Source organism: Echinops telfairi, unplaced genomic scaffold, assembly GCF_000313985.2.
Source record: "Echinops telfairi isolate 266 unplaced genomic scaffold, ASM31398v2 ScPeMD7_2565;HRSCAF=3150, whole genome shotgun sequence".
NCBI lineage: Eukaryota > Metazoa > Chordata > Mammalia > Afrosoricida > Tenrecidae > Echinops > Echinops telfairi.
Window position 1 is genome coordinate 9,068,750 of NW_022106463.1, and position 20,871 is coordinate 9,089,620.

At 53.4% G+C, this 20,871-nt stretch overlaps 1 protein-coding gene across 1 annotated transcript in view; it reads left to right on the forward strand.

Moving 5' to 3' along the window:
- Positions 1-20,871, forward strand: part of B3GLCT (beta 3-glucosyltransferase) — a 67,245-nt gene that overhangs the window by 32,100 nt on the left and 14,274 nt on the right. Inside the window, exons 7-11 of the mRNA XM_045294061.1 lie at positions 7,127-7,263; positions 9,869-9,932; positions 14,257-14,385; positions 16,417-16,486; positions 19,868-19,981. Coding sequence (XP_045149996.1) covers positions 7,127-7,263; positions 9,869-9,932; positions 14,257-14,385; positions 16,417-16,486; positions 19,868-19,981 — 514 coding nt within the window. The remainder of the gene's footprint in view (positions 1-7,126; positions 7,264-9,868; positions 9,933-14,256; positions 14,386-16,416; positions 16,487-19,867; positions 19,982-20,871) is intronic.

Genomic DNA, 20,871 nt, shown 5'->3' on the forward strand with positions numbered 1-20,871 from the left:
ACCCATTTATCCCTCCGCCTTTCAATTAGCCCCACATGTGATTATTGGCCAGGCTGGCACAATTAACTAACTCACCTGGTAACAGACAGTGGCCTTGCAAGCCCAGCGAGTGGGCTGCCTGGTCTCCCCCGGGCAGCGGGCAGAAGTGACCACCAGGCCAAGGTGAGAGGGCAAGTGGGCCACCTTACAAGAAGTTGAGTAGAAGGGGCGGTGGGGCAGGTTCGGGACTACTATCAGCAGGGCGCACACCTACCAGCCACTGCGAGGGAGCGAGCGGAGACTGTCTGCTCCCATCAAGATGGGACATATTTGACATATTACTCCCCCTCCACACACACCACCCACGAGGGGCGAACAACAGAAAGGTGGGTGAAGGGAGACAGTGGACAGTGTAAGATATGAAAATAATAATAATTGATCATTTATCAAGGGGTCACGAGAGGAGGAGGTTGGGGAGGGAGGAGGGAAAATCGCCGACACCACAGCTCAAGGAGAAAATGTTTTGAAAACGATGACGGCAACATGTGTACAAATGCCCAGTGCAATGGACTGTATGGATTGTTATAAGAGCTGTACGAGCCCCCAATACAACGCTTGATAGTTTTTTAAAATTCCACAGAATAAATATACTCTTCTGGTTAAAAAAAAAAAAAAAATTGAAAGATGGAGCGACTCGGAAGCCCTCTGCAGGATCGCTGTGAGTCGGGTCCACTCCGGGGCTGGGCCTTGGCGTTTGGTTTGGGATACCGAGCCCTGGTGGCGAGCTGGGTGGTGACCAGTCGGGCTGCTGACCACACAGTCAGTGCCGGGAGCTCTGCAGGAGGAAGACGAGGGTTTCTGTTCACGCAACGATTTAGTCTGGGAAGAACCCACAGGGGCAGGCCTACCCCGTCCTGTGGGGTCGACACGACACGAGTCCGCAGCGCCTTGGTGGTGGTGGGTTTGGTTTGAGAGTGAGTCGTCTCTCAAACCCAGGTGTAGGAGGACAGGTGGGTCAAACCCAGGTGTAGGAGGCCAGGTGGCGATGCAGTGCATACAACTCCACCCCCACCCCCATCTCTGGGTCATTTCAAACCAGCTCCCGCCCTGCTCGCAGCTGCAGTGACCCGTGATTTCTCTTCCGGCTGTGGGCTTCTGGGAAGGCTCAGCGGTCACTGGAGGAGACGCCATGAGGTCAAAGAGCACGTGTGTCTGAGTCCTGGGAGAAGAGCAGGGCTCTGCCTCACGTTTCAGCAGGTGCTCGAGAGCCAGTTTCACACAGCGTCTTTGCCGGGCTTGACACTACCTTTTGTTGCTTCCTCTGGACCTGGGGGAAACGCCCAGGGCTTTTCTGCCCGCCTAGGGGGGCAGCCTCCTCCTGGCAGACCTGGTGTTCACCGGCATGCCACCGCTCTGCCGTCCTCAGCTCTCCTTTCCGCAGGAGGTGGTGAGTCGCCGTGCTTTCTCATCAGTCAGAACAGCACGTTTCAAAGTTCAAAACCAGTTCACGAAAAGCATGGGTAAAACGGAGGTAAATTGGGGTGGGAGTGCCCTGCCCCCCATGTGAGGACCGTGTGAAAACAGCAGACACACCCACTCACTGGCCAGAGTCGAGTCTGACTCATAGCACAGTGTCCCCGAGACTAACTCTTTATGGGAGCGGACCCCTCATCTTTCTCCCCAGGTGCAAGGGTGGACTTGAACCTCTGACCTTGCAGTCAGCAGCGTGCGTACCTCACTGCATCAGCAGGGCTCTCTAACAAACAGACATACGTCCTTTCTTTTGGAACCAGCATGTTCCTCCCACCCTCACCCTCTGACACTTTAGAAAAGCAAATATCGAGCAACCCCGGCTCTGATAGTGACAGGTGTAAACTCCGTTACAGTAATACATCGTTTCTGGTGTTGAGTTGTTACAGTAATACATTGTTTCCGGTGTTGAGAGTTGTTACAGTAATACATTGTTTCTGTTGTTGAGTCATTACAGTAATACATTGTTTCTGGTGTTGCGGGTCATTACAGTGATACATTGTTTCTGTTGTTGAGTCATTACAGTAATACATCGTTTCTGGTGTTGAGAGTTGTTACAGTAATACATTGTTTCTGGTGTGGAGACTCGTTACAGTAGTAATACATCGTTTCTGGTGTGGAGACTCGTTACAGTAGTAATACATAGTTTCTGGTGTGGAGAGTCGTTACAGTAATACAATTTCTGGTGTTGAGTCGTTACAGTAATACATCGTTTCTGGTGTTGAGAGTTGTTACAGTAATACAGTTTCTGGTGTGGAGAGTCGTTACAGTTACATTGTTTCTGGTGTTGAGAGTCGGGGATTTTGACTTCAGGGTGCTTTCTGTCCATTCCCGTGTCTGGTTTGATGTCCTCTCCCGGCCACAGGGGCTTTTAAGCATCCATTTGCTCAAGTGGTTTGACTTTGGGGGTTTATTTTTGGTCGCAGTGAAACCAACAAACAGAAAAAGCAAACAAACCCCCTGCCTTTGAATTGATCCAGCTTGTGGAGACCCTGCTGGCTAGGGTAGACCTGCCCTGAGGCTGTCAACCTTCTCAGCACAGATGGCCTGTCTTGGGTCCGTGGGGTGGCTGGTGGGTGCCAGCTCACTGTTTAATCCGATGCACCACCAGTAGTAACTGTCGGACGTTAATAGACTGTCATCTGGGTTGGCCTTTTCTAGCCCATCGTCATGGTGACCGCCCTCCTGTGGTGGTGTCTTAGTGCTGAAGAAAGAAGGAGGTCCACCTCTTCTCATGGTCTGTGCATCCCCCCCCCCCCAACACACACACAGTAGTTCCAGTATCTATCGCCTTGTCCCGTCAAAATATCTGAAAACCAGTCATATGTCCCAGATACCAGCGGCTCGTTGCCCTCAGGAGATGATACTTAAAAAGCACGCGTCGCTGCAGGAAAGCAGGGAGCGAGAACAGAAAGATCAGCGAGGACGTTGCCCACCTGCACCACAGTGCGTTTTCTCTAAACCAACAAGCACCCCCACTGCCACCCGACCAACGCTGTCTCAGAGTTGACTGCCCACCGGGGCTCCTGGGACTGTGCCATCCTGATGGGGTACGAGCTGCGTGCCTGCCTGGTCTTTCTCCCGAGGGGCAGCTGCTGGGCTCAAACTGCGGACCTTCTGGCTAACCGCTGGTCGTTTGCCCACTGTGGCACCAGGACTCCCCCTCATGGGAAGAGGACCCAGATGTGGGGCTCATGGGCGAGCCTCGGCTCCTGGCCCCCTCTTTCGCTCTTGGTGTTCTTTGCTGCCTGCCTTCCTCCACTGCTTTGTCTCTCCAGCTCCTGGTGGCTCTCGGTAGGAGGGTCAGTCTGTGGGGAAGGGGCGCGGCTGGCCCAGTGGGTTAAGCATTGGTCTGCTCACCAAAAGGTCAGGGGTCCAAACCCACCAGCTGCTCCGCAGGAGGGAGGCGAGGCCGACCGCTTCTGTACAGATGGCTAAGCGGCCTTGGACACCCTAACGGGCACTTCTGCTCCGGCCTGAAGGGTCTCTGTGAAGCGGATTCCACCTGCCAGCAGTGGGTTTTCTCCAGGGTGGCTGAAGTCTCCCCTCCATCGGGATCTCTTCCCGGCCTCTCACCTCGCCTCCTCTTTCCTGTCACATTGCTGTGGGTTCAGACAACTGATGGCTACTATAGTGTCTTGACATTTAGAAGAGTCTCTGATTTGGTGATAACTGGGCTGTGAGAATCTAAACGCCACTCCTTGATTACAGTCCCAAGTGGACATTTCAGTCCACCTTTAAAGACAAAGCCCACTTTTCATTTGTCTAGGACTTAAGCAAGCATGGACAGAAGCGGAAAGCAAAATCAGTGTCATTATTCCTTAGAGTTAGTGAGCCTTATAGGGCACAGCATTGATGAAAACATCCCCAGTTAATGCAGTAAAAATGGTAATAGCCTGGTGACAACATCAAAAGGAGCAGTATTACTCATGACAGTGTTCTGATCTCGAGAACATGAGAGTACACTGTGAAATCAGTCACTCCTGGGACTTTCTGAGATGCGAGGGGGGAGGAGGCGGTCATTCAGCAGTCAGCAAGATGGCCTTACAGTGGCTCGTGGGAGTCTCTCTCAACCTGTGCCCACACCCAGTGTGTCCAGACACGTGGACTTCTCTTCTTCCCCATCTCAGGGACCTGGCGCAGCGGCCGGGGAGGCTCACCCCCCATGTGTTTGCTTCCCTGGCCCCTTGTCCTTGTCCTTACTCAGACTACCCGGGTCAGCAGCTCCCTCAGTTTCCCTCTCCTTTCCAGGGTGGTTCACAGGTCACCCTGTGTCAACATCACCCCGGCACACCGCTGTCTGAAGTCCCCCCTCACTTGTTTGCTTTGTCTCCCTCAGCACAGTACAAAGAGCCTGGGGGTTGGTCTGGTGGTGGAGTGGGGTAAGCCTTGGGCCGCGCACCCAGAAGGCAAGGACAGCGGTTCAAGCCCACCAGCTGCACCGAGGGAGAAAGATGAGGCTGCCTGCTCCTGTCAAGATTCACAGCCTCAGTCCAAGACAGCGGTTCTCAACCTTCCTCATGCTGCGACCCTTTCATACAGTTCCTCACGTTATGGTGATATTTTCATTGCTACTTCATAACTGTCATTTTGCTGCGGTTATGAATCGGGCGACCCCTGTGAAAGGGCTGTTCGACCCCCAAAGGGGTCACGACCCACAGGTTGAGAACCGCTGGTCTAAGAAATCCCCTCAGGCAGTTCCACTCTGCCCTGCAGGTGGCTGTGAGTCAGAACGCAGGTGGTGGCAGTAGGTTTGGCCTTGTGTCTTCGGGGCTTTCAAGAGGGTACAAGCTGTGTGCCTGCCCGGCCTGGGGTGGATTCTCAAGGACTATGAATTAAATGAGTGAAGGATTAGAATAAAGTGAGCATCGATGATGGGAGCGGGTTTTAACATCCCCAAGACCTTTCTGGGGAGTAAGGAGGTGCTGTGGTCCTCACGTTGATGGTAATTTGCCCTGGAACATCACCATGCTACCCGTCTCCTCAGGTGTGGTCTAACAGCACCCAGCACACCCTGGTATCGGTGCCCGATGCTGAGCGTCTGCCTTATTTTTTCATCCGAGGGCACCCAGAAAAACTTGGAATTTTTTTCAAAGGCATGCATTAAATTTTTTTACAAAGTAACCTTCAAAGCACTCTCCATTGCACTTAATACATTTGTCAGATCTACGATTCCATTCTCAGAAACATTTTCAGACTCGTGTGTTTGGATGGCTGACAGTACCTCCCTCGTTTTTTGCTTCACATTGTCAAGTCGCTCTCCTTTCCTGTCCCTCTTGGTTCATGGAAACAAAAAGATGTCGCTCACAGCGAGGTCAGGTGAGTCAGGTGTGTGGGGCAAGAGAGACATGCTGGTTTTTGCCAAAAACTGGTGCACTGAGATGGCTGCTTGAGCAGGTGCCTTGTCATGGTGGCAAAACCAGTTCTTCATCTGCCACAAATTAGGCCTTTTTTGCCACACTTGGTTAGGCAATCTTTTCAGAACCTCTAATTCAGTGGTTCTCAACCTTCCTAATGCCATGACCCTTTAATACAGTTCCTCATGTAGTGGTAACACCGCCTCCCCCCAACTATAAAATTATTTTCATTGCTACTTCATAACTGTCATTTTGCTACTGTGATGAATTGGGTGACCCCTGTGAAAAGGTCATTCGACCCCCAAAGGGGTCGCCTCCCACAGGTTGAGAACCACTGCTCTCAACAGAAAGCTTTGGTTAACAGCCCGACCTGGTGGAACGAACTCCAAATGCACTTTGAATCATTTTCGTCGGTTGACCGTAAGTCTAGAACGAGGTTTATCATCAATCAACATTTCACCTTTTTTGAAATGGGAAAACCACTCGTACACTTGAGTTTTTTTCCATAGCGCTGTCCTTGTAAGCTGTGTTCAACATCACAACAGTTTCTGCAGCATTTTTCCCGAACAGGAAACAAAATTTCACAGCTGCACACTGTTCTCTTAAATCAGCCATCACAAAAAAACGAGGTTGGAGCGAAACAGCTGTTAGAAAAAAATTCACTTTGACCAGAGAGAACCAGCCTTCCCAGGTGAAGCCACTGGGTGCACTAACTCAGAATTGCTTGATGCTCACCTGGGACAGGGAAGGGGGGGCGGGTTGTGTACTATGACAGGTCCACTCAGGGGAGCTTTTTTCTGTATTTTTTGGGGAGGGGCTATCCTCATATGATCGAAACGAATTTGCTTGTCACTAATACTCCAAGTTCATTTCATTTTTACTTTTCCTCCCCCTTTTTGTTTTAGATGTAGGTCTGAGGGACAAGGATCTGGAGAGATTTATTGTTATTATTATTATTATTAAAAAAAGCACACTGTACAGTCACACAGCTCATCTCAACAAATGACATCACCAACACATCCTGTTAGACCCTCCAGAAATGGGTTCTCTTTCTTCCCTGGCACCCCATTTTCCATCCCTCCTTCCTCAGTACCCTTTCCTCCCAGGCCCCCGCCCCCACCTGGGTCTCAAAGTCATTAAAATCTTGTCTTGTGGTGTCTGAGCCACATTTCTTTCTCTGTTTATCCTTATAATAATGGCGTTATTAGTGTATGTCCTGGTAAGACTGACTGAGTTTGCTAAACAGGGTGTTTAAGAGTTGTTACCCGTGCGTGATCCATGCAGCTCTCGTTCGCCTGTAGCATGAAGGAAGCTTCCAAATGTTTTGGGGGAAATGAACTTAAAATCCGAATTATATGCCAATAAAACTTTTGAAAACAAGGAAAAACAAAACAGAACACAAGAAGACAGGCTTCATGGAGGGAAAGGGGGAGGTTAGGCTTCGGGCATCCCCGGTCCTGACTGCCGTGGGGGGGCCCTACACCACTAAGTGAGCTCCCCTGTCTCCGCTAGCACCCGTGTCCCAGCCACGGTCCATTCCCACTGTGCAGCCCTAATGTCGCCTCTCGGCGTTTCTCTTGGGGTTGCAGACGGCATAGATGTGCGCTTATTTAAAAAGAGGAAGAGAAGACACTGGCGTATTCTCAGGACCCTTTTGCTCCCCCCTAGTCTTGTTAAGGAGCACGAACCTGAAGCTTTGTTTTCAGTCTCCTGTGACTCAAGCCCTGGGGCGATGTCGTGTTTCATCTTTTCCATCACAGGAGTGGTTTTTGGGGAAAGCCCTGCACGATGAGGAAGCCACCATCATCCACCACTACGCCTTTTCTGAAAACCCCACGAGCTTCAAGTACCCGGACTTCGCCGCCGGCTGGGCCCTGAGCATGCCCCTGGTGAACAAGTAAGCGCCACGGGACATCTCTCTCCAGCGTTCCTGTCTCATTAGCTCTGGAGGTCACTTTTCTAGGGGCCAGAGGCCTTGGGGGGGCGCAGCCTCGCTCTGATGTGTCTCGGAACTTCTTCCTGTGCACCCGGAAACTGAGGCAAAGCAGTGCTGGGAGCCAGGGGCGCACTCAGACCTACACGGATGTGACCTGGTCACTACTGCCGATGGCCCTCGTTAGAGGGCACATCCCCGGGTTTGCCTGGAGAGAGCTGGTGGGCAGGGTGCCAGGGGTGGTCATCTGCCTGTGTGGTGCTGGGCGCCATCTCAGTGCCCGTCCCACCTCACAGCCCCCCACCCCACCCCAGTGGCAGAGAACCGCCCACTGGGCTTTCTTAGCTGCCATCTTTACAGGAGCAGGTGGCCAGGCCTAATCTTGGTTCTTGCTTCACCCCTGCACCCCCAAGGAGCCATTTTCTGAATGAGCGTAGACCCTTGGGAGACATGTTCGGTTCTAGAAGCCCTGCAGCCCAGTCTACTCCGACTCAGAGTGCCCCCCGTGTGTCAGGGCAGAGCTGCCCAGCAGTTTATTCGGCTGATGGCCAGGAGCTGCCGGCTGGACTTGATCCGCTGCCCTTTTCCATGGCAGCCGCACGCCCAGGGCTCTCTTGTGTGCTCACAGACACGGGGCTCGTACCCGAGCCTGGCAGGGGTGCCCCTGTGGACAGTCCCACGCCTGTGTCCGTCTGCATGCACGGTCCCCGCCGCACTGCTGGAGAAAGAAGAGAGACGGAGCTGAGACCTAGAGGAGGAGGCGCCCTGGTGGCGCAGCGGTTAAAGCAGCCGGCCGTCGGTCATTCAAAACCAGCAGCCGCTTGAGGAGGGAGGAGGCTTTCCACTGCCACAAAGAACTGCAGCCGTGGGAACCCTGTCCCATCGGGCTACTAGAGCCTCATGGAGAGTCAGGCTCGAATCGCCGCAGCCCGTGGGGGGCGGGGTTCACAGGTGGGGGGGGTGTCAGACACTGCACGGGCCTTCTCTGAGGCGCTCCATGCCACCAGCCACGGCACTTCTTCACGAGCACCCACTACTACCTGCTCCCACCTTCTTGATGCCGCCTCCGCTGGGGAGAAAACAGTTGTGGCCCAGCCAGCCTAAGAAGCAATTAAAAAGCCGGTGGCTAAACTTGCCGTCGCTATCCTGCCGTTGCCCTGAAACCCCTCATTAAAAAGCAGAATGAGGACAGCCCTCAAGTTGGTCCTGTCTCGTGGGGACCCAGGGGTCAGCATAGAACTGCACCCCGTGGGGTCTTGGTTGGCCAACTTGGGGGTGGGGGTGGGAAAGGGGTTCCAGGCTTTCTTCAGAGGTATCTCCACCTGTCCCATTAGCAGCCGGGTGGGTTAACAGTCTGAGCCCCCCCATCGACCTACAGTCAGCTTTAGGAGGCTGGCACACAGCTAGTCTCCAGACTCATCACAGATACTGAAGCGTCTGGTATTGAGGGCCCTCGTAGCAGAGCAGTTTAAGCGTTGGGTTGCTAACCACAGGTCAACAGATCAAACCCACCAGCTGCTCCGTGGGAGAAAGAGGAGGCCGTCTGCTCCCGTGAAGACTGACAGCCCCAGAAACCCACAGAGGCAGCTACTGTCCTGCTGGGTCTCCATGAGTCAGTGACTGGTGGCAGGGAGTTTGGGCTTTTGGTGTGTGTGGTCTTTCAGTAAGGTGCCCTGTGGGTGCAGGGGTTTAAATAGGTGACTGCTGACTGTCAGTTCAAGGACTCAAACCCACCAGCATCCCTGAGGGAGGAAGATGAGGCTTCCCTCCCTTCAAAGGAGCCCTGGTGGTGTAGTGGGCTATGCGTTGGGCTGCTAACCACAAGGTCCACAGTTCAAACCCACCCTCTGCTCCACAGGGGAGAGAGGAGGCCACTTTCTGGGAAGCCCACAGAGGCAGTTCTGCTCTGTCCTTGGGGGCCGCTGTGAGTCGGCATCGACTCGAGGCAGCGGGTAAGCATTTCAGTGATCTTCCCCAAACCCCATGTCGTCAAGTCGAGTCTGGCTCGGTGACTCCGTAGGACAGCGTGGAACTGGCCCTGGGGGTCCCTGAGACCACCAGTCCTTGTGACAGGAGAAAGCTTCGCCTTTCCCTTTGCAGAGACGGTTCGCTGATGGTGTTTGCTCGTGTTGGAATAACGGTCACCACCTTTCCAACAAGGCCTTTGCAGCAAGTGTCTGCTGGCCTGGAAGTGACCTTTCGCTCTCTTTTTGCTAAACGGAAGGAGTCCCAGGTGGACAGTACGCATTGGGCTGCTCCCTGCAAGGCTGGCGGTTCAAGCCCACCACCCGCTCCACGGGAGAGCAGTCTGGCCATCCGCCCCTGAAAAGACCGACAGCCGCAGAAACCGCGTGGGGCGGCCAGGAGTCAGCATGGGGGGACCACAGTGAACGGCGTGGGGGGTGTTTGTTTGTTTTCCCCCTGAAGAAAATTGAAGTCTTTTGGTAATAAGATTTATATATTTCTAAATCTGCTTTCAATATTTGAGTGTTCCAAGAATGTATCCCTCTTATTTGACTCTTTTTCTGTCTTTCGAGAGCCCCAGACTCACATTGTCTCTCCTGCCCAGGCTCTCCAAGAGGTTGAGGAGCGACTCGCTGAAGTCCGACTTCACCATCGACTTAAAGCACGAGGTGGGTGGCTCTGCTTTGTTTGGTTAAATTTGTGACCACGAAAAGTCGATAGCGTCCGACAGAGAAGGGGCTGTAAATTATCCCCCGAAGAGTGCCCTTTCCAACCAGCTCCCGTCTTCTCTCTGCACCCAGGGACTTGGGACCTTCTGTGGAAGGAGGTTTAGACATGCAGGTGGAGAGGGAGCAGGGAGAGAGATTGAACCCTGGGTCCTTGAGGCGTCATTTTTAATACTCGGTGGCTCCAGCCAGAGGTCATGAAAAGTACTTCTGGACTTCAAAAGGGGGAAGCGATGTAAGACAGAACTGAAAATTCCCATGGAATCCAGACGTCTGAAGTCATGGAGCCTGGATGAACTCCCAAAACTAGGACCCAGAGATCATACTGAAACTTGAAGCCAGAGAGTCCACTCAAGTCTTCTTTAAATCCGACAGGAGCCTGATGAACAGAGACTGTCTGCCAGGACCCTTGGAAGGAACCATCTAACTCAAACCCTCAGCACACGCACTGCCATCGAGTAGATTCCATCTCACAGCGGCCCTATAAGGACAGGGTGCAACTGCCCCTGTGGGTGTCCGAGAGGTGCCTCCTCCTGGAAGCAGAAAGCCTCGTCTCTCTTTCCCGTAGAGAACCCGATGGCTTTGAACTGCAGACCTGGAGGTTAGCACAATATGAAACCCACACCTGCAGGGAGAGAGATTGAACCCTGGGTCCTTGAGGCGTCATTTTTAATACTCGGTGGCTCCGAGTTGATTTGATGGTTATCAAATCGATAACCAGCACACCAAACTCCCTGCAATCGAGTGGATTCTGACCCTTAGTGACCCTTTAGGACAGGGTCGGACTGCCACTGTGGGTTTCCGGAGCTGCTGTGAGGCTCTACGGGAGTTGAAAGCCCGGCCTTTCTCCCTCGGATTGGCTGGTGGTTTCCCACTACTGACCTTGCGGATCGAAGCCCAAAGGTTAACCAGTCGGCCACCCGGGCCCCCAATTGAGGACAGTTCCTGGGGGAAGATCAGCGGGGAGCCGCAGGAGCCCATGAGAGTGATGTTCCTGGGGAGGAGCAACTCAGAAGAGGGGGGAGGCTGTACAACCACTGGGTTGTTAGAGGGGGGCTTCAGAAAGGTGTAGGGCAACCCCACTGTCATTTGACCCACATCCCCAGGAACTGTTGGAAGCCTCTGCTTGGATGTGGTGGGCACGCTGGTGCGGAGCAGCGAGTGGCGTTTGGCTGTTAATTCGTTAGATGGTAGTTCTGCTCCCGTGCCCCTGAATGGCTCACGTTATCTAGTGGGACTGGCAGAGCTGACCAGCTCCCTCACGCCCGTCCCGGGTGCCCCCTTTGCATGCTCCCATCCAGTGCTTCGGTGGGGTCGGAAAGACCGCCTAGGAGATCGGTACCCTGTGATCCATCGGCGCTGCAGGACGCAGTCCACCCCGCAGTTCCAGTTCCTGTCTTCAAGCTGGCCGTCAAGGTCTCTGTGACTCCGCAGGGGGACCAGAGCCTGGGGCATTTCCTCACACGCTCTCTGATAGCTTAGGCCGGATCGGAACATCAGGTCTTCTCAGGCTGCCTTGGGATTTTTCTGGGGGCTGAATATTGACTCATAGTTATTTGTTAAACAATATATAGGTTCATGTGTTAGGTGGAGTTGGCTAGGAAACAAATTTAGGGACAATGGAATGTGTAGAAGAGAGAGCTTTATATCAAAGAGCAATTGTATCTTAAGAAAACATCCTAGCCCAGTCCAGATCAAGTCCATAAGTCCGATAGTAGCCCACATGCCCGATACCTGTCCATAAATTCCTTTTCAGACTCACATAGCCACTCACAATGGTGCTGAATGCAGGAAGATCAGGAGCCGGTGGGTGAAAAGTCTTGTGGACCTAGTGGTGGAAGCATCTCAGTGCTGGTGTGGGTCGCCACATGGCTCCTCAAGCTCTCCAAGTGTCCCAGCAGCAGGAAAGTGAAGCAGAGAGAGAGAGAGAGAGTGTGTGGTCCACCTCCAGGGAGAAAGAGGATGTTCCCAGAATCCTCATGAGAAGGCCATGCCCATGAGGAAGCATCATCGGGGTGTGACCTGATGGACGGGTAGACTCCATTCCTTCACTCTCAGTATCCTCCAGTTAACAGGAGATTATGTAACTCCCACAGTTCCTATGAGATGTTTGAGCAAAAGTCACATGAAACTAATGATAAGAACTGATTAATGTTTATTATAATGCACAGGTAAGTCAAAAAGTATTGCTGCACAATGATGGGAAAAAAACAAAACAAACACACCCTGCCATGGCATCGATGCATACGTAACAACCAGCGACCCTACAGGACAGGGCGGAACTGCCCCTGTGGGTTTAGGAGGCTCCTGATGGAGTAGGAGCCTCGTCTTTCTCCCAGGGATGGGGTGGTGGTTTTGAACGGCTGACCTTGAGGTTAGCAGCCCAATGTGTAACCACTAGGCCACCGCACAAATAATCAGACTATGGAGCTGTTGTTTCCCAGCATGCCCCACGTCTGGGTCTCCGCACGTCTGAAGGCAGTGTTTCCATCTCTGACCCAGCTCCCCAGATGGGCACCACACCAAAGCAGACATTTTAGGGACCCGAGAGACAAACTGTGTTCTTTGGACATGTTGGGGTTTTAGGAAGTACCCTCGTGTGTGATTTGTAAGTCGGGCAACAAAATCTGAGTGTCATTGAGTCCACTCAGACTCATAGTGGCCCTATAGGCCAGAATAGACTTGCCCATGGGGCTTTCCAAAGCCGTACATCTTCTTCACAGGAGTAGAGAGGCTGGCTTCTCCTGAGGAGCAGCTGGTGGTATGAACTACAGCCCTCGTGGGTGGGTAGCAGCCGAGCATCTGACCCACTGCATCACCAAGGCTCCTGTTTCCAATTGAAACCCAAACGCACTGCTGCCAAGTCAGCACTGGCCCCTCGCTCCCTCTGGGACAGGGAGAACCACCCTATGAGGTTCCGAGACTGGAACCCTTGCCGGGAGTAGACAGCCCCTTCTTTCTCCCACAGAGCGGCTGGTGGTTTCGAACTGCTGACTTTGCAGATTGCAGCCCCACGCATAGCCACGGCGGCACTAGGCCTCTTTGATTTCCATCTCAGAGAGCCAAAGTACAAAGACAGCAGCAGCAAAAGCCACCCCACAGCAACACAACAGCAGGGCAGATTGCAAAGAAGAAAGCGCTTTCACAGATTTCTGGAGGCTGTAGATTAGGGGCCAGAATCAGATGAGGCAGACCATTTGTGGTCAAGCAAGAGTCCACACCGCTTTCTGCTGGACAGCAATTAATCACTGACGGACCGACTCAAAGACAGAGCTTCTCGCCTGACCTTTGTCGTTTCAGTTTGTCAGCACGAACCACACATAATCTATGAAAGGACACCATGCCCAGCCGGAGGCTGTTGTGTGACTCAAAGCGGACTTAGAAAACCAATTTTCTCCAAGCTAGAGATTTTCAAAGATCCTCTCAGGGCGATGGCCTACAGAGGTCACCTCATCGTCCTTCAAATCCCAGAACTGAGATTCCATGAGATTTAAAAGCTCTGCCCCGCTGAACTCCAGATCATACAAAGACCAGGCTTACCGGAGTGACGGAGAATGGAGGCCCCTAGTTACTCTTCAGACTTGACCTCGCCCCCGTCTCAACTTTCAGCCGAACAACACAGTCTTCAGCAACACCAGGGAGGCACACACGCAGAGCAATCCCCGTAGGAGACCAGAAGGGCAGCGTTTCCCCAGGAATAAAGCTGGGGGGTGGGGGCAGGCAGGAAGGGTGGAGGGAACTAGTGAGCCCTGGGGGGACGAAGGCAGTTACCGTGTAGGCATGGCAGCCAGGGTTACACACCAGAGTGTCTGGGAACCGTGGAATGGTAAACCAGTCTGCTCGGAACCTTTCACTCAAACCACAGCAAAAAGGTTTCTGAAAAGATCATTCTTCTAAGTGGAATAAAAAGAAAGTTGAGTGCTCCCGGCTGGCTGGAGTTCAGCCCAGTTCTTTTGTTGAGGGAGTCTTCTCCTTCCCTCTGAGATGTTGCACGGGCCCTGACCATCGGTGGTGCTCTGGCAGGTATCACTGGACTGCTAACCGCAAAGTCGCTAGTTCCAGCCCACCGGCTGCTCTGAAGGAGAAAGGCGAGGCTGTCGGCTCCAGGAAAGACTCGCGGCCTTGGAAACCCACTAGGGCAGGTCTGCGCCCCCTGCAGGGTCACCACGAGTCAGAGCCCACTCGATGGCAAGGGCTTAAGGGTTTAACGTTTACTCTGGTGCTGACCGAGTTCCTTCCTTCCCTGTCCGCCTCTCGTCTCGCGCAGATTGCCCTCTACATCTGGGACAGAGGGGACGGGCCGCCGCTGACCCCCGTGCCTGAGCTGTGCACAGAGGATGCCGACCACGCAGGCCCCCACTGTGCCACCACGTTCCAGTCCCTCCTGCCGCTCTGTGTAAGTGAGAGGGGAGACCTCCTGTGCGCCAGGGAGAGGGAGAAGGTCAGGGCCATGTCTGACTGTGCTGGGCTGGGTTCCCCAGAGGAGCAGACCAAGTGCTGTACACCCGACGGAGGCTCACGCGGTTGTAGAAGGGCTTACGCCCAATCCCAATCCGGTTGAGTCCGTGGATCAACCAGGTGTGTCCCAGGTCTGATGAATCCAGAAGCAAAAGGAGGAAGCGGGAAGACTGCAGGATGGTGGAGGCAGAGGCAGATGAATCCGAGGCCAGCAAGTCAGGCTTGCGGCTGCAGAGTCTAATGAATCCAGGGTCAGCAGGCAGGACGGCAGACTGCCCATAGCGCCCACGGCCAGCAGGTACTAGAGCAGGCCATTGGTTCAAGTGCAAGGAGCCAGAGGGGAGTGAACGAGGTGCAGGATCCAGGCCCGCCAGAACGTGGAGACGTCTCCTCACAGGGTCTGCTTAACTAGGAGTCAGCCACGCCCCATTACACCCCCTGTCGCTTCTCCCAAGGCTGTAGCCTGACAGCAGGGGGTCCCACTCCACCCCACTCCTCCCTCAACTGCTTGGCTGCTCACAGAAGGATCCCAGAAAGAAGTTGATCACATGATGTTAGATCCCGTCATGGGAGGATCTCGGCCCAGCCGAGTGGACACTAAAATCTAACCATCACAATAGAATTCTCCCAGCACTTTACCTCCTGAGGACCCAGGACCCCCACTGATCCGTGAAGACAGCCCTGCCCTTCACCATCGAGAAGAGAGGCATTGAGGCGCTCCGTCCTGGCACAGAGTGACACAGGGAGGGGAGGGAGGGAGGGCCTGCCTCCGACCTCTCACCAGAGACTGCACAGGACAGCCTGCCCCGAGGGCTTTCTCTGTGGATGGCGTCTGCGGCTGTGTCTTATGGCCACTCAGCCCCGTTGTCGGTAAAGGCTCTTCCAGACTTGTCCCTCAGAACCCAAGTCTTCTCCCCAAACCCACTCCCCTTGTCCTCTCAGCCGGTGGGCCTGCTTCTGCTCTCAGAGATGCTCCCCAACTTTGAGAACGCGCTCACTTGTTCCTGCAGACCCGTGGCCTGACCCCCTGAAACCCTCCATGGTGATGGTCTCTTTCTTTGTCTCTGTTGCCCTGAACTTGAAAACCAAACGCTGTCCTGGAGCGTGGAACCGCCCCGCGGGTCTCGGAGACCGGCTCTTTCTGGGAGCAGACGGCCTCGCCTTTCTCCCGAGGAGCAGCTGATAGTTTCAAACTGCTGACCTTGCGGTTAAGAGCCCAATGTGTAACTGTGGTGCCAGCCTGTCACCTCGCAGTCTATGTTTGTGTGAAAACGTCAATTTTATACATACATTGCCTCTGTGGGGGCGTTAGGAGTCAGAACTGGTTGGTGGAAGTTGGCTCATCACGTGTAGGTGCAATCAGTGCTCATGGAGCAGCAGTGAAGAGATCAAAAGACAGGTAGCATTAGGCAAATCTGCGGCACACGGCCTCTTTCCTTAGAGCAGCCATTCTCAACCTTCCTCACGCCACGACCCTTGCATACAGCTCCTCATGTGGGGGTGACCCCCAACCATAAAGTTATTTCCGTTGCTACTTTATCAGTCATTTTGCTACTGTTACGAATCGGGCGACTCCTGTGAAAGGGTCGTTTGACCCCCAAAGGGGTTGCGACCCACAGGTTGCGAAGCACTGAGTTAGAGACCTGAGGAGCAAGGGTGTTACTTTGCGGACTCAGGCGGCCTGACTTCTCCGTTGCATCACGTGCATGTGAACGTTGCCCACTGAACAAGGGAGCGTGTGGAGGAATGTTGAAGGTAACGTGGACTGCTCAAAGGACACCCTGACCTGTGTTGGTGGAAGTAAGGCCAAGTGCCCCTCAGAGGCATTGCACCTGCCATGTGGGTGCTCTGAGGCGAGATGGGGTTCACGGAGGATGGGGCATCTGACGCGCGTGCGTGCGTGTGTACACGTATGTACCAAATCTCTGCCATATCATAGGTACACATTATCCTCTTCCTCCTTTTCCAGGGAAATCCGGTGAAGAAGGAGGACATCTTTGTTGCCGTAAAGACGTGCAAGAAATTCCACAAAGACAGAAGTATGTTTTGAGTTATTCTTTCTATTTGAACTTGGGAAAAGTGGAGGCTGCCTTTAGTAACAATGGAAAAGCCCAAGCCTGGCATAAACTGGGGTAGGCATGATGGCAGATGTAGCAGTGTCTACGTGGAAGCAGGTTACTCCGTCTCCAAGGTCCCTTCTGAAGGGCAAGTGTGGGTTGACGTGTGAGCACGCAGACCATGCGTCCAAGCGGGTTCTGACTCTGAGCGACCTGGGCACAATGGAAGGAAACACGCCCGGTCCTGCGGTTGTGTTGGAGCCCATGATAGCAGCACGGTGTCCGTCCGGCTCATGAGGGTCTGCCTTTGTTCAGTGATCCTCGGCTTTGCTGAGCCTTGGTGGCATCATTGTCTGCACGCTGAGTAGCTCAGCACAGGGTCCGTGAGTTGGAATTGACTGGATGGCAGTGAGCTTGGCTTTCCTGCCCGGCCAAGCAGTGTCCTTCTCCAACCACCAGTCCTACCTAAGACCGTGTCCGAAGGACGTGAGACCAGGTCTCCCTGTTCTTGCTTCTGAGGAGCGTGCTGGCCCTGCTTCTTCCCGGACGGCTCTGTGTTCCTCCGGGAGCCCACAGGGCTTTCCGCGGTCCCCTCCAGCACCGCAGTCAAAGGCCTTGGCTCTGTGACAGCCTTCCTTGCCTACAGCCCTTCTAAATAGCGCTCCCAGCAGCGTTTGAGGAGGAACTGGGGAGGCCCCACTATGCAGTCTCTCAGCTCGGCAAACCCACATCCTGCAGGGACCACCTGGCTCTGACTGGGCACAGCTTACACACCATGTGAAGACAACTTCAGGGGCCTCCAGCTTAGAGCGTGCCAGGGAAGATTTTTTTCCTACCTGCCCTTTGAAGTCCCCTCCTCCAGTGCCCTCTGTCTGATAAGAAATATTTTACGAACGGGGAGTGAATTGAATTCAGCATTCCGGCAATGCTGATAAAGCAGCTTCAGGGACCTGCTGAGGTATAAGACGGAACCTTATGTTTTTCTATCGCTTGTTTTAGGGGAACACTCTTGGACTCTCTCTCTCTGGCAGAGAGGTCCTGGTTCTGGTTCTGGTTCCGGTTTCGGCAGGTCGGACTGCCTGCCGCAGGTTATGACCGGAGTTACCCAGAATTCACTGCTCTTTGTCCTTTCTTTCCCCCCAACCATCTTATTGGCGTGGAATTCACACAGCACACAAGTCAACAGTCCAGTCACACCCAGAAGAGTTGTGCATCAGCACCACAATCAGCTGTAGGACACCTCTTTCATTCTCCGGCTTGTCCTTCAGCGCTCCCGGAAGTTCCCCTGACCTCCCTGCCACGCCCCTAAGGAGCCATCCATCCCGTTCCTGTCTCTGCAGATGTGCTAGACTTCACAGACCGAGAGAGATTGAAACAGCAGCAGCAGAAACCTGGCGAGAGAAACAGTGAAACACGTAAAAACCTGGATCGAAAAGAAAGCAGAAAATATGAAAAAGTAGAACAAACGTAAACAGACCGTGAGGAAGAGCAAATGATAGGGGCTGCATTGTAAACCAACCACATCTCTCCTTTCTGCGAGCCACAGGTCAGAACACACTACAGAGGAAGCACTGCCCTGCATGGGGCCCAAGGCTAGCGGTGGCCGGTGTAGGGAAACAGTGTTTGCCTTGTAGGGAAACACTTAGTGTTTGGCCTCCCACAGCCTCTTTTGCATGTAGTTTATTTTGATCTGTGATGAGGAGAGAAAGAGAACTGCAGGAAAAGACCAGCCTGTTCTAATAACCCGGCACTCTTTGATACTCACCTTCCTGAGACGACAAAATGGGTGCATGAGAAAATGTAGTGAAGAAAGTGGATGATGCCCGGCTATCAAAAGATATAGCGCCTGGGTCTTAAAGGCTTGAAGTTAACCAAGCGGCCATCTAGCCCACATGGAAGAAGCACACCAGCCTGTGTGTTCATGAGGTGTTGACGGGATCAGGTATCAAAAGATCCCAAACAAACAATTATATCAATGCGAACGAGGGGCATTGGAGTGGAGAGCCAAAGCCCACCTGTAGACCTGGAGACAGTTGGACACACCCCCCCCCCCAATAAAAGGGTTACAAGGAAGGGGGGGAAAGGGGGAAGCCATCACAAGGTTGGATATATAGCCCCCACCAGGGAGATGAATTACAGAAATGTGGGTGAAGGGAGACAACGGACAGTGTGAGACACACAAATAACAACAGTAATATATAACTGATCAAGGACTCATGAGGATGGGAGGGAAGGAGGGGGGAAAGAGGAGAAGATACCAAGGGCTCAAGTAGAAAGAAAAGGTTTTGGAAATGTTGATGGCAACCTATGGACAAGTGTGCTTCATATCCTTGACTGATGGATCGTCATACTTGTAAGAGCCCGCCAATAAAATGATACACAAATAAAGTTAATTGATTTTTAAAAAGACCCGCCTGAAGATCTGCTTCCGAGTGGAGATTCTCCTGTCAGGGTGTGAAGTGGAGCCAGGGTGTTCTTTTCCATGGAAAGCAACAACAGAAACCTGCCCTTCCCCTTAACATTGAGACGGGCAGTGCTGGCAGTCACCCCTCCATGTGGCTGCTCTTGCTGTGGGGGTTCTGTGCGGCGACAATGCTGCCCGGCTCTGCGCCCACCCAGTCCACTGCCCTTGAGCCCATTCAGCAGGGTTTCCGAGGCTGTCAGTCTGTACTGGAGCAGGCAGCCTCCACTCTCCCTGCAAGCAGTTGGTGGGTTTGAACCGCTGACCTTGTGAGTAGCAGTCCAAAGCCTAACACACTGCACCGCCAGGGCTCCCATGCACCATCCTAGTCCCCGCTTCTTGCCCGTTTGGATTTCTGTGAGTTCGGCAATGCGGTTTCAATGCCGATGTTGCTCACCTCACGTACCTGGTTTCTTGCTATCGCCGTGTTCCACATCACTGTTAGTTGTTACCGGTCATCTCTTTTGAGCCAAATTTATCAATGACACTTGACCCTGGGTGCACACTCCCGGCAACGCCGTGGGACAGGGCGGTTCTTGCCTGGCCTTCCCGAGGGCAGGCAGCCTCCTCTTCCCTCCGAGGAGCAGCTGGTGGGTTTGTACCGCTGACCTGTCATGAGCAGTCCAACCTGTAGCCCACTGTGCCGCCAGGCCTCCTCTGGAAAAAAGACTCACACGTTGACGGGTGTTCTCATGGGCGCAGAGGTCTGAGCAGAGGGGCATGCTTCAGCACCATCGAGAAGGGGCTTCAGCCACACGCTGTTAACGGCCATTCTTGCCCTTGTGCATCTCTTCGCCGCTGCGTCCCCTCTCCCTGCAGGCTGCGTGCTCTGCCCGTCTGGGCTGGAGGGTCCCTGCAGAGCTGTGTGCTCGGCCACATGGCCGTCCCCTTGGCTTTTCCAGTTCCCATCGTCAAGCAGACGTGGGCAGCACAGGCCGGGCTCATGGAGTACTACAGCGACCACGCAGACGCCACCATCCCCACTGTGGACCTGGGCGTCCCCAACACAGAGCGAGGTGAGTCCCCCCACCTCCCTGGTCAAAAGTTCGATTCTGTGAACATCCTCTATCCGATTGAATTGTATGATATTTGGATTATAGCCCAATAAAACTGTGTTTTTTAAAAATCAAACAGAACCCCAAACCAAACTCACTGCTATTGAATTCTGGCTTAATGACTATAGGACAAGGTAGAACTGCCCTGTAGGCTTCCAAGATTGTAACTACATCAGTAGAAGCCTCGTCTTTCTCCCTGGAGCTTGCTGGTGGTTTCGAACTGCTGACCTTGTGGTTAGCAGCCCAGCGCATGCCTACTATGCTGCTGGGGCTCCTATCGTCCATCAAGGTAGGGTCGAAATGAAATGTAGTGTTCAGACACAAAAACTTAGAAAACTAAACCTGAATCAGCCTGTTCAGATTCTGACGCACAGTCCCCCTGTGCACCCAAGTAGAACTGCCGCTGTGTCAGGCTTTCAGGGAGCAGCGAGCCGCGTCTTTTTCCCGAGGCATGGCTGTGGGTCTGAACCCCGACCTCTGATTAGGATCTGAGTGCTTGACCCTTGCACCACCAGGGCCCTTCTACAGAGATGGCAGGCTGGGAAACCCTGTGGGTCCGCAGTCCTGTCCCCCCTCTCCATCACCCCTGGGCTCACCGAGAGTGGGGACCAACAGCAACGGTCAGAAAAGGGAATTTTTTTTTTTTCTCCCGCCCTCTTCCTCTCACCCGCTCTCCCTCTGCGAGCCTCCCGCCTCCCTCCCGCCCGCCCTCCTAGAAAAGGGAATTTTTAAATGCAAATTTTTAAAACACACACTGGCATTCTCAAACACTTATGCACAACACACACACAAGTATATCTTTATCAAGATGCACATTGGCATTCAAGCACTTGTAACAGACTCCCCCCCCC